At 40.9% G+C, this 13,557-nt stretch overlaps 1 protein-coding gene across 6 annotated transcripts in view; it reads left to right on the top strand.

Annotated features, from left to right (window-relative positions):
• plppr2a (phospholipid phosphatase related 2a) overlaps positions 1-5,547 on the top strand; it is a 52,785-nt gene extending 47,238 nt beyond the window's left edge. For 3 of the 6 annotated variants that reach the window (XM_085934695.1, XM_085934689.1, XM_085934688.1), the window contains 5 exons: positions 151-271; positions 691-941; positions 1,173-1,349; positions 1,417-1,544; positions 2,457-5,547. In XM_085934695.1, coding sequence (XP_085790821.1) covers positions 151-271; positions 691-941; positions 1,173-1,349; positions 1,417-1,544; positions 2,457-2,565 — 786 coding nt within the window. In that variant the 3' untranslated portion in view covers positions 2,566-5,547. Of the gene's footprint in view, positions 1-150; positions 272-690; positions 942-1,172; positions 1,350-1,416; positions 1,561-1,687; positions 1,709-2,197; positions 2,429-2,456 lie in introns of those variants that run through there. The other 3 variants (XM_085934691.1, XM_085934690.1, XM_085934692.1) reach the window with 3 other exon arrangements.
• Positions 5,548-13,557: the final 8,010 nt, after the last annotated feature.

The following is a 13,557-nucleotide window of genomic DNA, read 5'->3' as shown; positions in this document are numbered from 1 at the left end:
GATGTTGTTTAGATGGTTGCCAAGTAACAGCCTCAAGGGTTATGTTTCACTAATGGGAGAAAGAACAAGCTTGGCATGCAATGGCAAGGCCTCTGTATTTTTTATTTTTTTTTTATTTTTTATTGGTGATGGTTTTGTGTGTGTCTTCAGATTGTCGTTGGAGAACTGTGTGCTTTCTTCACCAAGGCAGAAGGAACCCAGGAGAAGACCATTGTCACGGCAGATTGCTGCTACTTCAACCCCCTGCTGAGACGCATCATCCGCTTCTTAGGTGAACGCTCTTTTGGATTCCGCTGCTTAATCATTAGTTCCCTGATTGAGAAGAATGTAAAAAAAACAAATTAGCGCACAAAGACCAAACATGAAAGGAATTGGGTGGTAGCATTTTCGAGTTTGCCAGCTATGTGTGCTGAATAAGTTTAAAAAAAAAAAAAAATCCATTTTACTTAATTGTGATGTTTGAAAATGATATGAATTTATTTTGCTTATGTGATATCCAGAGGAACTGACCTCACTTATTTTCCTAATGTAGCTTCTGCATTTATTTAACATAGTTTCGTTCTGGTGCTGCAACGGATGAATTTAATTCCCATTCATCTAAATGGGAAACATTTCCTTCGATGTGGAACCTTCAATTTCAAAATGACTTTTGGTATTTCTGGGACACTACCTTTATTTATCTCAATCCAGGTGTCTATGCCTTTGGCCTATTCACCACAACCATCTTTGCCAATGCCGGTCAGTTGGTGACAGGAAACCAAACTCCTCACTTCCTCTCAGCATGCCGACCAAACTACACAATCCTGGGTTGCCAGTCCAGCACGCAATACATCACAGAGCGCCGAGCCTGCACCGGCAACCCTCTGGTTGTTATATCTGCACGTAAATCTTTCCCATCCAAGGACGCGGCGCTCGGCGTCTACTCTGCCGTGTACACAGTGGTAGGTTGGCGCTTCTATAAAAAGATGTCAGACCCGTGCTATCAATCTCACCTCCTTGATTAGAGATTATGTTTTCCAGTTGACCCTTTCAGGAAGATTTAAGCCCGTCATACATCTTGGCTAGAAAAGCAAATGTGTATTTCACGTTAACCTTTAGCTGGGAGGAAGAAATCCTGCGGTCCTTTATCAAATGCAATTGTTGTTCCCTACTGTGTTGCTTTTTTTTTTTAGATGTATGTGACGCTGGTGTTCAAGACCAAAGGTACGCGTCTGACAAAGCCCACCGTCAGCTTCACCTTGCTGTGTCTGGCCATGATCGTAGGCGTGGTCAGGGTGGCTGAATATCGCAACCACTGGGCTGACGTCCTGGCGGGATTCTTCACTGGAGGAGCTATCGCTGTCTTTCTGGTGAGGACGGGAAAGGTTTCGGTGTCTCTGTCAGGTGTCTCAAGTGTTTCTCAAACTCTTCTTCCAGGTAACTTGTGTGATTAACAACTTCCAGCAAATGCAGCCCAGGCCTTGTTTGCAAGTACCTCAGCGCCCTGAGTCAACTTTGGGGATGCCCATGATGACGCTGCCATGTGTGGAAAGTCCACTCGAAAAGTTAAGTGGCCCTCAGGTAAGGGCTGGTGCATGTTTATACACACACACAGATAAACAGTCCTTGTTTTGTTTTTTTACCTGAATCTGCTGTCCTTTTGTATTTTTCAACCAAACTCACATGCATGAAAAAAATCAAAACCAAGAGGCGAATCCTTTAACTCCTTGTGCAGTCAGCTGATAAGACAACAGCTGGGATTTGTTCTACTGGCGTGAAATGTGCTGTGGTTACATTTCAACATGAGAATGGAACAAATTGTTTTGTGCCTTTGTTTCCTCTCACCCTAATGAAAAATGTGTCTGTTGCGAGTATATATACTATATATATATATAAATAAAAAATATATATAATATATATAAATAAATAAATTAAATATATATATATTTTATATATAAATATATATTTTTTGGAATTATTTGTTTTGTTCTCAGGCTGCACATAATGGCACGACAGTTTTGAAAAATAGCCTTGAGAACCTCTTCCCCGTGATCTAAACCTAGCCGGTGTGTTTGTCAAATGCCTTGCCTCCTTTGTGGTCCGTCCGTCCGTCCGTCTGTCACGTGTTCTAACCCTTACCTGATTGCCTATTTTCCTCTGTCTCCCACCTTGCCTCTCTCCTCTCAATCTGCTCCTTTTGTCCCTCACTCTCCACCAGCATCCGGCACTTTGCTCTTCCCCCCCACACTACAACACTTACGTTCCACCATTCTAACCAAGTCTTTTCAGCTGGCTATCTATCCCTTTCCTTTGTTTGCATATTTCTATTTTGTAGCTACATGACAAATTACCACAAAGACATCCTCTCTCTCCCCCCCTGCATCCCTGTGCATCTCTCTTGATGATCCTTCTCTTGGCTTTCCTCTCTCCTCCTCCTCTGCCCTCTCCTCTTTCTCACTCCTCTCTTTCCCCTGCAGACTCCCGGGGGATCTCCTTTTACCGAGATCACATGACCATCAGCCCTATCGGTTCCCCGCCAAACCCGATGTCCTCATACTGTCTCGCTCCATTTCCAGCGAAGTCTAGACCAGCCGGAACAGCACTCTCCTCGCTGTGCCGCACATTCAGCCGGGCGCTATGCGACGCTGCACCGCTCCTATTCCACGCAGGTCTAGACTGCTGATACACAATCCTAAACATCTGGAATCCCCCCCCCCCTCCCCTCCTTCCCCCCCATCCAAACTCCCAGGGAACCGATAGGCTTGACTTTTTTTCAAAAACTTTCTCAGTGAAGGAACAGAACATTCACTTTTCTTTTTCAACAATCTTTTTTGCCGTCTTTCTACTTTTTGATATAAAATCACGTGACGTGAAGCTCACCTTTTTTCAACTATTGTGCTTTGTTTGGAAAGACCACAAAGAATGTCCATGTCCTCCCCATCCTATCACTCCATGAAAATCTTTGTATTACAGTGAACCCTCGTTTATCACTGGAGATACGTTCACACCAACCTAAAAAGTAATTTCCTCATTCCACAATCTTTTAACACATGTACGTTCATTAAAATATGCTTAAATATACACAAAAAAAAAATGAAAGTAGTACTTGTTTTTAACTTTGATCGCGGTCAAGCAGTCTTTGCTTACATGCTGGTCATCCAGTTGAAGTTCACTGTAAAAAATACATATAAAACCAAAATATATTGTAAAAACCCACAAAACGATAAACCGCAATACAACGAGGTTCACTGTAAATAATACAATAAAATAAAGTTGAATTGATTTGGTTTACTAGCTTAAAGTTGCGACCAAAGAAACCCACTAAAGAAAATGTGTGCTGCTGGTTTAGCTGTAAAAAAAAAAAAAAGGAAAAAAAAGAAAAATCCTGATATGATTTTTGCTTCTCTGAACTCCATCGCTTTATCTTTCGATCTCATTACTTTCATGCATGCAGTGCCTCGAAGTCATTTGTAACACGCTCACACACAAAATGGTTGGCGTCGCTATACCGTTGAGGTTGACTCGGATCAAAGGATCCATTTGCGGCCAACACAAAAAACAAAGGATTAAAGTAGAAACGTCGTCACATTGCAATCAGTATCGTGTTTGTTCTTTTTTTTTACCACACAAACAGCAGCACAAATCTCATGAAAGTTATTTTATCTTTGCAATCCTGTAAACTGTGAAATCTGCATGGGGATGGCAAAGGACAAATAAACGCTGACAGCGTTTCAAGACCGTACTGGTCCATACATCCTGAGAACCACCCATATCATTATTTGTGTGTCATCTCCAGTAAATCACACACTATTCGATCAGTAAAATGTCAAAGGTCAGACCGCAAGCACAATTTGAAAGTCTCATTTCTTGAGATTCTTTCCTTTTGTCAGAGTACAAAATGTTAAAGAACGTTATGTGCCTTGTTAACTCGCTGTCACAATTCTCATTCAAGTCAAATAGCTGAGGTCAAATAACAAATTGAAATATCATTGTCATCTCTTGTTTACCTTTTACCTTGAGAGAGTTTAAATTACAAATAATCTTCATAAACTGAACACGTCTCAAGTTTTGACTCAAGTCTTCTAACCTTCAGAAATTATTCATCTTACAATAATGATTATTTTATAGTTAAACAAGCACCAATTATAAAATTGGTAAATAATCGGCTCTAATCAGAGATTACCTTGCTGTAATTTTATGTTTATTTAATTTTTCATACATCTACTCACTGCCATAACTATCAATGATTGATGAATTTATTTTTAATTGAATTATTCATGGACATGTATGCGATATATGGTGGGGTTGTTTTCGGCACGGCGTGCATGGCGACAGTTTTGCTGACTCTGATTTGCACACTTCCTCCATTCCAAGGCACCACTACTATATTATTTTTAATTATCATTTACTTGTCTAATGTTTCCCTCTGCTGGAGAATACACACTTGAGTGCACACTTAAATTTGTATGTGATTTCTCATGTAGTCATTTATATGTTCACCAGTTTAATCCAGTTTTTACCCTGGAAGCTGTATAATATTGTACATAGTTTATTTATTTCATTTTTGTATTGAGAGTCATATGAGCAAAACATCACTGATTTAAAATCTTTTGGGTTAATAATTAGGTCTCAAATGAACTGCTTATTGGACAAAAATAAGACAAGGATTGAAAAAAAAAAAAATCCATCACACCCCAAAAAGTCATCATTATCACTGGTAGAAATTTTTAAATGATCCACATGGCAGAAAACTATCAGAATTAATTGTAGCTAAATGACTGTGATGTACTTTGGTTAAAAATGTTTTTACATGCATATCAACAGCAATTGAATTTTTCTGTTTTTCTTTTTTCTGAGATGGCGTTAAGACTGGAGCTATCAATGAATACATGTGTGGCCTGTCAAATAAAAATTAACGGTAGGACAATAAACATTGAATAGCACCAGCTATTGCAATACTTCATCCCGATGAAGATGTGAATTAGCAAAAAACTGTTAAGAGCAATGACAATATGATTATATAGCCCATTATGCGCAGGCAAGTGACCATTTTTGCAGTGCGAAAGGTCTACAAAGTCAAACTGCCATCGTGGAGGTTGCTGCGTACACATATGATTCACGTGTACAGACTTTCTTTGTCAGACTCATGACATTTGCAGCATGACATCCCAACATCATGATTTTTCATCAGCAGAAATGCCTTACTGACTAACTTTATGGTCAACAACAGCACATATGGCAAATAATTCATCGGAGTGTGACGTGTGTTTCATATTTTCAGTGCATTGTGCGTCAACGTTCGAATTTAAATGTGTCGACACAAAAAGAAAGAAAAAAAAAATCAAAGAACCGATCTGTATAGCTTTTGCTCGGGTTCGACCTTCAGCATGGCAGTTTACTTTGCCGGAAAGTAATATCAGTTTCGGTGAAGGAAAAAATAAAAAAAATAAAAAAAACAACGCACCGGTGTCCCTGAGATTTGCAACACTTTGGCTTTCTTCAAATCTTGTTGCAGCAAACTGTTTTGTAAGAATTGTGTGATGAGAACAATAAATGGATATTGCAATATTTCCAAACTCTTTTGTAAATCTCTCAAAGTGGAGATTTTGGTAAAGCTCTTGCATTGGAGTTCATGATATGTTATGTATTCTTTTATTTCATTTATTTCTCTACACGAGTTGTTCGAGTTTCTGTGGCAAAATGTCTTTTATATTGTTTTTAAGAACCACACCTAGCTCAAAAATCTCAAGATCTGGCAACTGGATGCATTAGCGGGTTGCATCCAAAAGATGGCACTGTACGTTATGAATATTGCGCGCCCCTTGACACTGGTGGGCATTTCTTGCTTGAAGATATTTTTCAATCACTCGAGTCATGAACAGGAATATTTTTTGCACATGTTGGTATTATATGGACATTTTTGATTGACAGTTCTAAACAATGACTTTTGCATCATCATCACCATATCCTTTAGTGTGCATAGTCAAGTGAAAATGAAATGAGAGTAAATGGCTTACAAGAAATGCTCCTGGCTTTAATTGCAGCCTGCTCAATTCTTTAGACTTTTGCAGAGATGCACCTGCAATTCCTGAAAACCTCTGGTTCACCGAGTTTAGAAGAGCGCCGAGCATCCCACCCGGAGGGATTCAAAGGATGATGCGGTTTCCTTGGTAGAATGCCACCTGCAGCGTCTCACTTTCTCTCCCCCCCCCCCCCCCTCTTTTTTTTTTTTAATTTATTTAGTTTTTACTTCATTAGTGTGGGCAGTGCAACACTCCTCTGTTACTTTCCAAGGAATGTTAATTGTGAGAAGGTCTCTGCTGCATTCCAATTTCAAGCCTTTGCTGGTAAACTGTCTGAGACGATTTTCTTTACTTTGGTTTCCAGGTAAATTTCATCAATGTTGGCTAACTGATGTTTCAATTCATAATCCATACCATTTTTTTGCTGTTTCTTTACTTTAGTGTTCCAGTCTAAGTCGTAAAGGTGAGAACTATTAAACAGTTTTATTATTGAATCATATTTTGAAATAAATATGATGTGGGTGATTTAATGTTAGCAGTGATGCTAGTGCCATAATGGCTTAGCGGCACGGTCCACCACTATAATGGCAATCTGCAGTTGCCATGGCAATTGAAAATCAAGCTTTACAGTCACTGGATACTGTTGTCTTTACCTTATTATGAGCAGTGGTTCTTCAAATTTTAATGATTCTATTTTACAATCACATACAAAGAGAAAATTGGGATGACAAAAAGTGAATAAAAAAAAAACCTGAAGTCGTTAAATGTACCTTGCAATTCTTTTGTGTAGGACTATTTGCTCTGAGGACTGTGCAGCTACCAATAGAACAAGATGTCATCATATTTTGTTGTAAACAATGTCGAGACAGCGTGTACTTTTTCACAGGTACACCGCCTTTCTTTTACTACGCCGGGCCACAAAATGAAAACTCAAAAGCCCGTAGCAGAACATTTGGAAGAAATATGTCATTTAACTGCAGCAAAAAAACGTCACACCCTAAACATTGCCTGGAGCTTGATAAGGTCTACATTCAGATTTGGAATAGGGCTGCAGTGAGAGAGAGAAAATGGAGACATTTGATTCCTCTTGCTGGCATTTGAAAAACTAAGCCCACCAGTTCAATTGAATTGATTCGTTAAATGCTGTTATTTTGCTTTTGATAATAGCTTATTATAAAAGCAGTGTGTCTTTGGGCAACATGTGGGAGCTCATTTAGTTGTTGATTAAGACTGCACTCCAGTTATCCCGAGATAGATAAACATGATATAGAATTACTATCTTTGGATAAGCATCAGTCAGTGGCATATCGCCAACGCCTTGGGCAAGCGGGTATGCGCCTCCGAACAAGAGGTACTGTCACAATCCTTGTGTCTCCACCACTCGCTTTTATTTTATTTTGTATTTTATTTTATTTTAGAAAGGGGACCGACCCACCACATAATATAAATCAGTAGGTTCTGAGTGTGGTATATTTCCCCACAGTAGTAAAAGTAGAATCAACACAAACTAGAATAACAGTTACATCTTCTAATTTTCTAATTTTAATGGCAAACTCTTCTTCTTGACAACAATCTGTATCTGTGAAGTCTAGCAACAGCGTGAGCTTTAGGTGACAGGTCAAGGTGAAGGACTCTTAACAGGATCCAAACATTAATCGAGCTTTGCTGGCTTTTAATTTGAATTTAACTTTAGCAAACGGAATCGTCTAAATTGAAGCGGGTGTGTGATAAAATATGCCCACTGTTTGTCTTTTCAAATTAAAGACTTACTAAAAAAAATAAATAAAATAGCGCAGTCGGAAAGGCCTAAGAAAACCCATCTGAGCTCAACCAAGGTCGAACACTTTCAAGTCGTTCCAGAACATTCCGGAAGTGTATGACAAGTGGATAAAACCGACAATGCGACTGCTGTATAAGCACACACTTAGCTCATCGTTGCGAGACGAACATAAGCTAAATATGGAAAAAAAAAATTCAATGTCATCCCTGAACCAGCCAATTTTTTGCTCTTAATTATTCAATTGACGCCTCAAACATCTTATTAACCAAGCTTGTCATATAAGATAGTTCCGGCCACACCATACATGTCAAATCCTTGGAAGACTCCCAATTTTAAATTCCATTGCTCTTATTGTCTCCTTTCTGAGAGATACAGGACAAGTATTTTAAAAAAAGCAGGTGCTGTTGGTTTGGCCCATCAGTTTCCCCTCCTGACAGTTTGGAGGCGAGGAGCAGTCGGCTGAGGCGTTCCGCTGAGGAAGTAGCACATGTCATCATTGTGGTTAAGTGGCGGAGAGGAGGAGAGACATGCTGGATGAGTCATGATGGGACAGACAGAGACGTGGAAGGCAGAGAGGCGTGTGTGTGTGTGTCTGTGTGTGCGTGTGTGTGTGTGTGTGTGTGTGTGTGTGTGTGTGTGTGTGTGTGTGTGTGTGTGTGTGTGTGTGTGTGCGTGCATGCACGGGCCATTATTACTTTCCCCACCGCTTTACCTTCTATTGTCCATTCTTTCCACCGACATCCAAATAAATGCAGTTTCATCACATGTCCAAACACACATCCAATATTAATTCAGTTAGATTATAATTGTCCAGGCAGAACTAAAGAGCGACACGACCAAAATTACACATAACCGTGAGGTATTGATTTTGTGTTGTGCGCAGAGGCTGTGAAATAAATTGAAAGTATTACTGCAGCATAGAGCCGAGCGTGCTGTGTCGACAAGAACATAATGTATACCGCTTAAATGCTCCCTCGAACATGGCCTAGCAATTACAGTTGGCCTGTTGAAAAGCAGGGAGATTTCAATCAGGCAAAGTTGAGACTCTGGAGCCTTAATTGGTATCTTTGGCTTTAACCAACTATAAAGGAAGTAGAAGGATCTTTTTTTGTTTTTGTTTGGTCCGGCGATAATGTTGTCATTAACTATTGATCACACAAGGCAGCGCTAGCGCCGTCTCCTCCGGCATATATGCTGCATCCACTCCACCTTTCTCCTGCTCTCTTTGCTTTATTCAAGCATCCAGGAAAAAAAAAGAAAAAAAAATCTGTCACCCTCCTCCCCTCGTCGGAGCGTCGCGCCGTGCCCCCTCCTCCCCTCCCAAGCCTCCGTCAAGTATCTTCACGCCTGCATTCTACTCTTTCGGCCCCTGCTCCTTCCTCTCAGCATCCCCATTCACATGTCCCTGATCTCTGTCTTCATCCTCTCCTTCTTTCTTTCTCTCTCTGGCTTGAGTATAAGAGAAAGGTAGTGAGCACCCAAGCCATCTCCATCTCCAGCAGTAGCTCCTCCCTGACACGCACACAGCGCTTTACTCCTTGCATTATCTTTCCCGGAAATTGCATTTCCAGCACAGCCTGGGCCCCATTATGAAGAGGGAGCGACATGCTGTAACCTTTTTAAAAAGCCATTAGTGATGCACCTGCCCCTCCCCCTCCCTTTTCCCCAGCACCCATCCTCGAGACAACCTCAACCAAATCTCACCTTTTATACCCAGATCCCTAAGCCCCCCCTTCTCCCTTGTTTTACCCTTCCTGACCCCTCCTCATCTCCATGACAGCTGTAATGTTATTGGGGCCGATACTACGGCCATTACGGTGGAGCAGACGCCGAGGGAGCGGCACAGGGCAACGGCGACAGTGTACAAAGGGTCAGTTTGAACGCTTATGGGGATGGATTGGTTGGAAGGAAGGATGGATGGATGGATGGATGGATGGATGCAAGGAATGTGACCATGCGTGAAGGCGTGGGAGTGCAATTGATCAAAGTAAACAATGTAGCGTATAGCTGCCCCCCCCCCCTCTCAGTTCCTTGCTTCCTCTTTTGGCCTTCCTCTTGGAACACAAACAGCGACTGTAACATCAGAGCCGCACGTCGATACTCAGCTGCAGAAACTCAATACACAGTTAGCCAGTCAAAGAAGCACAGTTGTTGTTGCATCATGTAGCGCTGTCGTTTTGGACCACACTGGCTGCATTATCGTCCAATTAAAATGCAGAGACAAGCCAAGGAGGCCAGGAAAGAGAAAGAGTGGAGTGCCTGGGAGCACAGAAAGAAAGAAAGAAAGAAAGAAAGAAAGAAAGAAAGAAAGAAAGAAAGAAAGAAAGAAAGAAAGAAAGAAAGAAAGAAAGAAAGAAAGAAAGAAAGAAAGAAAGAAAGAAAGAAAGAGAAAGTGAGTGGGTTGAGACAAACCACTAACCAGCCACACACACATATGGACATTAAATCCAATTCCATGGGTAGGTTCCAGAAAGCGGGTAGTGAGAGATATACAGGAGGAGGAGGAGGTTGTGAAAGAAAAATCTTTTTCCCTTTTCTTCTTCTTTGGTAAAGCCCAAGAGTCGGAATGTTGCAGCTACAGCTTAACCGTACTGTACGAGGCAACAATAGAGCTCACGCATGGCTCAGCACTGACTGACTGTCAATCTGATGGAGTTATTTTGCCGAGGCATGACACTCCAATCCATAAAAAAACAACCCACTCCATTTTGTCTGACTCTAATATATATACATATATGTATTACGGGCAAAGCAGATAGTCTCCACTCTGGCTTTCCTTCTGCTCGAGCTGTCTCCAGACGCCGAAACCAAATCCGCCAATCGATACAATGACATCATCAGGAGTGGACATCATCAACGGGGTGTAGAAAGAAAGAAAAAAAAATCACACATTTGCGAGGATATACTGACACGAAAAGGCAAAGGTGCTCGCGGGGATTTGCAAATTGAAAATGCTACAGTATTTGCGAGGGGCCTCTGTCAGTCCTTGGCCCTTGGAAGCATCACTTCTTTCACCTTTGGATGCTCCTGCAAGAATGACGAAAGATCCACAGTCAAGTGGCCTTTCTCCAGACGTGCCACCTATAAAAACCTGCTGCTGCTGTTGTAAATCGGATTGATGACAGGCTCAGGACCTCTATCTACTCAAGCGTGAACATATGGACACACACTGAGCTAATAGACAATGAGAACATTCCCGTTGAGTGAGCCGGCTAGGATGATAGAATTAAGTACAGTCAGTTGCATCTGTCACATTTTAACCTAGCGATCAGGATAAATGAAAAAACAAGTCTATCACCATCATAATTGTGTGTGATCAAGCATTTCAAAAGGAACAATGTAAAAGCATGAATGTCACTCTCTGCTGATGAATGTGACAAGCGGGTTGGCGAGAGTCTGATTCAACCTGGAGCGCAATACGTGTGCTTTCATTTTTGCCGACGCTTGACTGAAGCCGTCAACAATGGCGTGTTAGACAGCTTGGCATTTGCACCAGGTAGTACAGTTCATTTGAATTCCGTACTTTTTTGTGACACGGTTAGGTGCCGGACAAATTTTACCGGGGGTTGGGGGGGGGGGGGGGGCGTCAGTGCCTCCCCAATCATGAACGTCACTGCAAGCTGCCTACACGTGTGGGTTTACTTTTTCCAAATGATAAAATGTCAAGATGGATTAAACTGCCTTTCAGTTGTCTTAAACAAATCACTGACTATTTTTGGTGTTCTAGCATTTTTGAGAGATTGTTTTGCTTTCAAGTCTATGTCTGGGGAAAAACACGACAAAACGTTCAACTATCAATATACGCAGTGGATGAATAATTGAAGCACACTCAATGTTCCCTTGACAGAATCCGGTTGAAATCACAGGATCGTTGAATTCATTGTTCTGGCCTTGCGGCAAAGTGCTATTTAGTGTTGCTAGTTTACTGACTTTAATTTATTCATCATTATTTATTTATTTTATTTGTCAAAACTTTTTGCGGTGTCCCTGGAGACTTGTGGCTATTCGGAAATTGCCTTGACTGCAGAGCAGGACATCTTCATCCCTCTTTGTCCAAACTGCGAATGACTCATGCATGTGCAAAGTCGGGTAATTCAACCATATGTACCTATTAAGACCGAGAGCCGGACTTACCAAAGGTTTAATGATGACTCCGACAAACAGATGGCGTAGCTGATGTACTCTATAAACCGGAGCCATCTCAAATCTTGTATTCATAAGGCTTTACTCCTTCTTTTCCGTTTATTCATTGTCGAGCAAGAATTGGATGAGAAAGAAAAATCATGAGCCAGAACATGAAATATTTCACAGGTTCAATTCAATTCATTCCAACTTTCTGCAAATTCCCATTTGTCAGTGCATGTTGCCTTCAATGGATGTTATGGTAAAGAGGGTCCCTGGGAATGGCTGCAATAAGCTCCTGGCATCAATCACACTACTTTGGCCGGACAAGGCCATCCAACTCGGCGCACATGGGCCCTCCTCTATCGAAAGTGAGCTCCCTTATCATTTGAAGGGAGGCAGCAGCTGTGGTCTGGACTTGTGCAATTTTCTCAAGTGTTTGCTGAGGATCAATTGTGTCCAAAGCGCCCATAAGGAAGCCCTCTTTGTTGTGCCCACTCTCAAGTGCTTGGCCGCTGGTGGTCCATTATTTAAATCTCGGGACGAGCAGAACTCGTGATGGCGGCACATGTGCGGTGGCGGTTTAACACTAGGGGCAAGTAGCATTCATTCCCCCCCCCCCTCCTCATTCGCGGTTTATTATTATATTTAATTCTGCTTGAAATTAGTTCATCAACATTGATGTCATTTCAAAGCCAATGAGAAAAAAAAAAAGTCATTTTAACAAAAGCTATTTGAAATCCAAATGATATCTTGATGTAAAATTGTTAAGATTTTCAAATGGCATGTTAGTCTATTCAAAACAAAGCCATTTGCCTTTACAATCGAGCCTTTTTGAAAATTGAAGCTGTGTCGTCTCATTTGTGGCAATAATTGGCCAATCTTATTGTAACAATGAACCGCTCTGTAGTCTGACTTTCAGCCAGCAAAATTACACACGTGTCAATCCACGGAGCACTTTAAAGTCACACCGATAGGAAAAAGGCATCAGAGTGTCACTCAGAGACTATCAGCACCACGGTGGAAGTCATTCATCCGTTCATACCATTTCCACCAGAAATTGACCAATAAGAAATAAAGACAGTGAAATGTATTTTATTATTGTACCGGATGCTAAATTATGCATTTTTTTTTTTATTATCCCTTCCCAGGGTGCATTTAGATTCATCCAAGGTCTTTAAGTGCATGCAAAATATACACTGTGTTGTAGCTCATTGGACATTTTATTCAAATGTGGTTCTGTCACCCAGGAAATCTATTCATTGCATGGGGCTCATATGCAAACCATATTTCCACTTGTTGGGAAATCAACATGTCACTCAAATGCTTTAAGGAATCATTTCATTGAGAAAAATGTTCTCAAATCAGCTTTATTGTTTGTTGGGTGAGAACAGCTGAACGCCAACTGTAGTAGTTTGCTTTCCAAATATTTACTTTATGGTCAATATCACAGATTTGGATGAAAAAGCACCATGGCATTGATCCTGTTTATTATTACATTTTCATCGGCAAAGGGTATAATCACAAATATAATCAAGCATGCCAGTATGTTTTTCAACTCTAATCCAAATTCATTAAAGTTTGAATTTCATTTCAAAGTAAAATCAACAGTTGGGGATGAAATGTTATTTCCTTCTGCGCTTCAATTGTTTC

The sequence above is a fragment of the Syngnathus leptorhynchus genome, chromosome 16 (assembly GCF_054491065.1).
Source record: "Syngnathus leptorhynchus isolate UIUO chromosome 16, UIUO_Slep, whole genome shotgun sequence".
NCBI classification, from domain to species: Eukaryota; Metazoa; Chordata; class Actinopteri; order Syngnathiformes; family Syngnathidae; genus Syngnathus; species Syngnathus leptorhynchus.
Note: the sequence above shows the minus strand (reverse complement) of the source record. Positions and strands in the feature narration are given on the sequence as shown.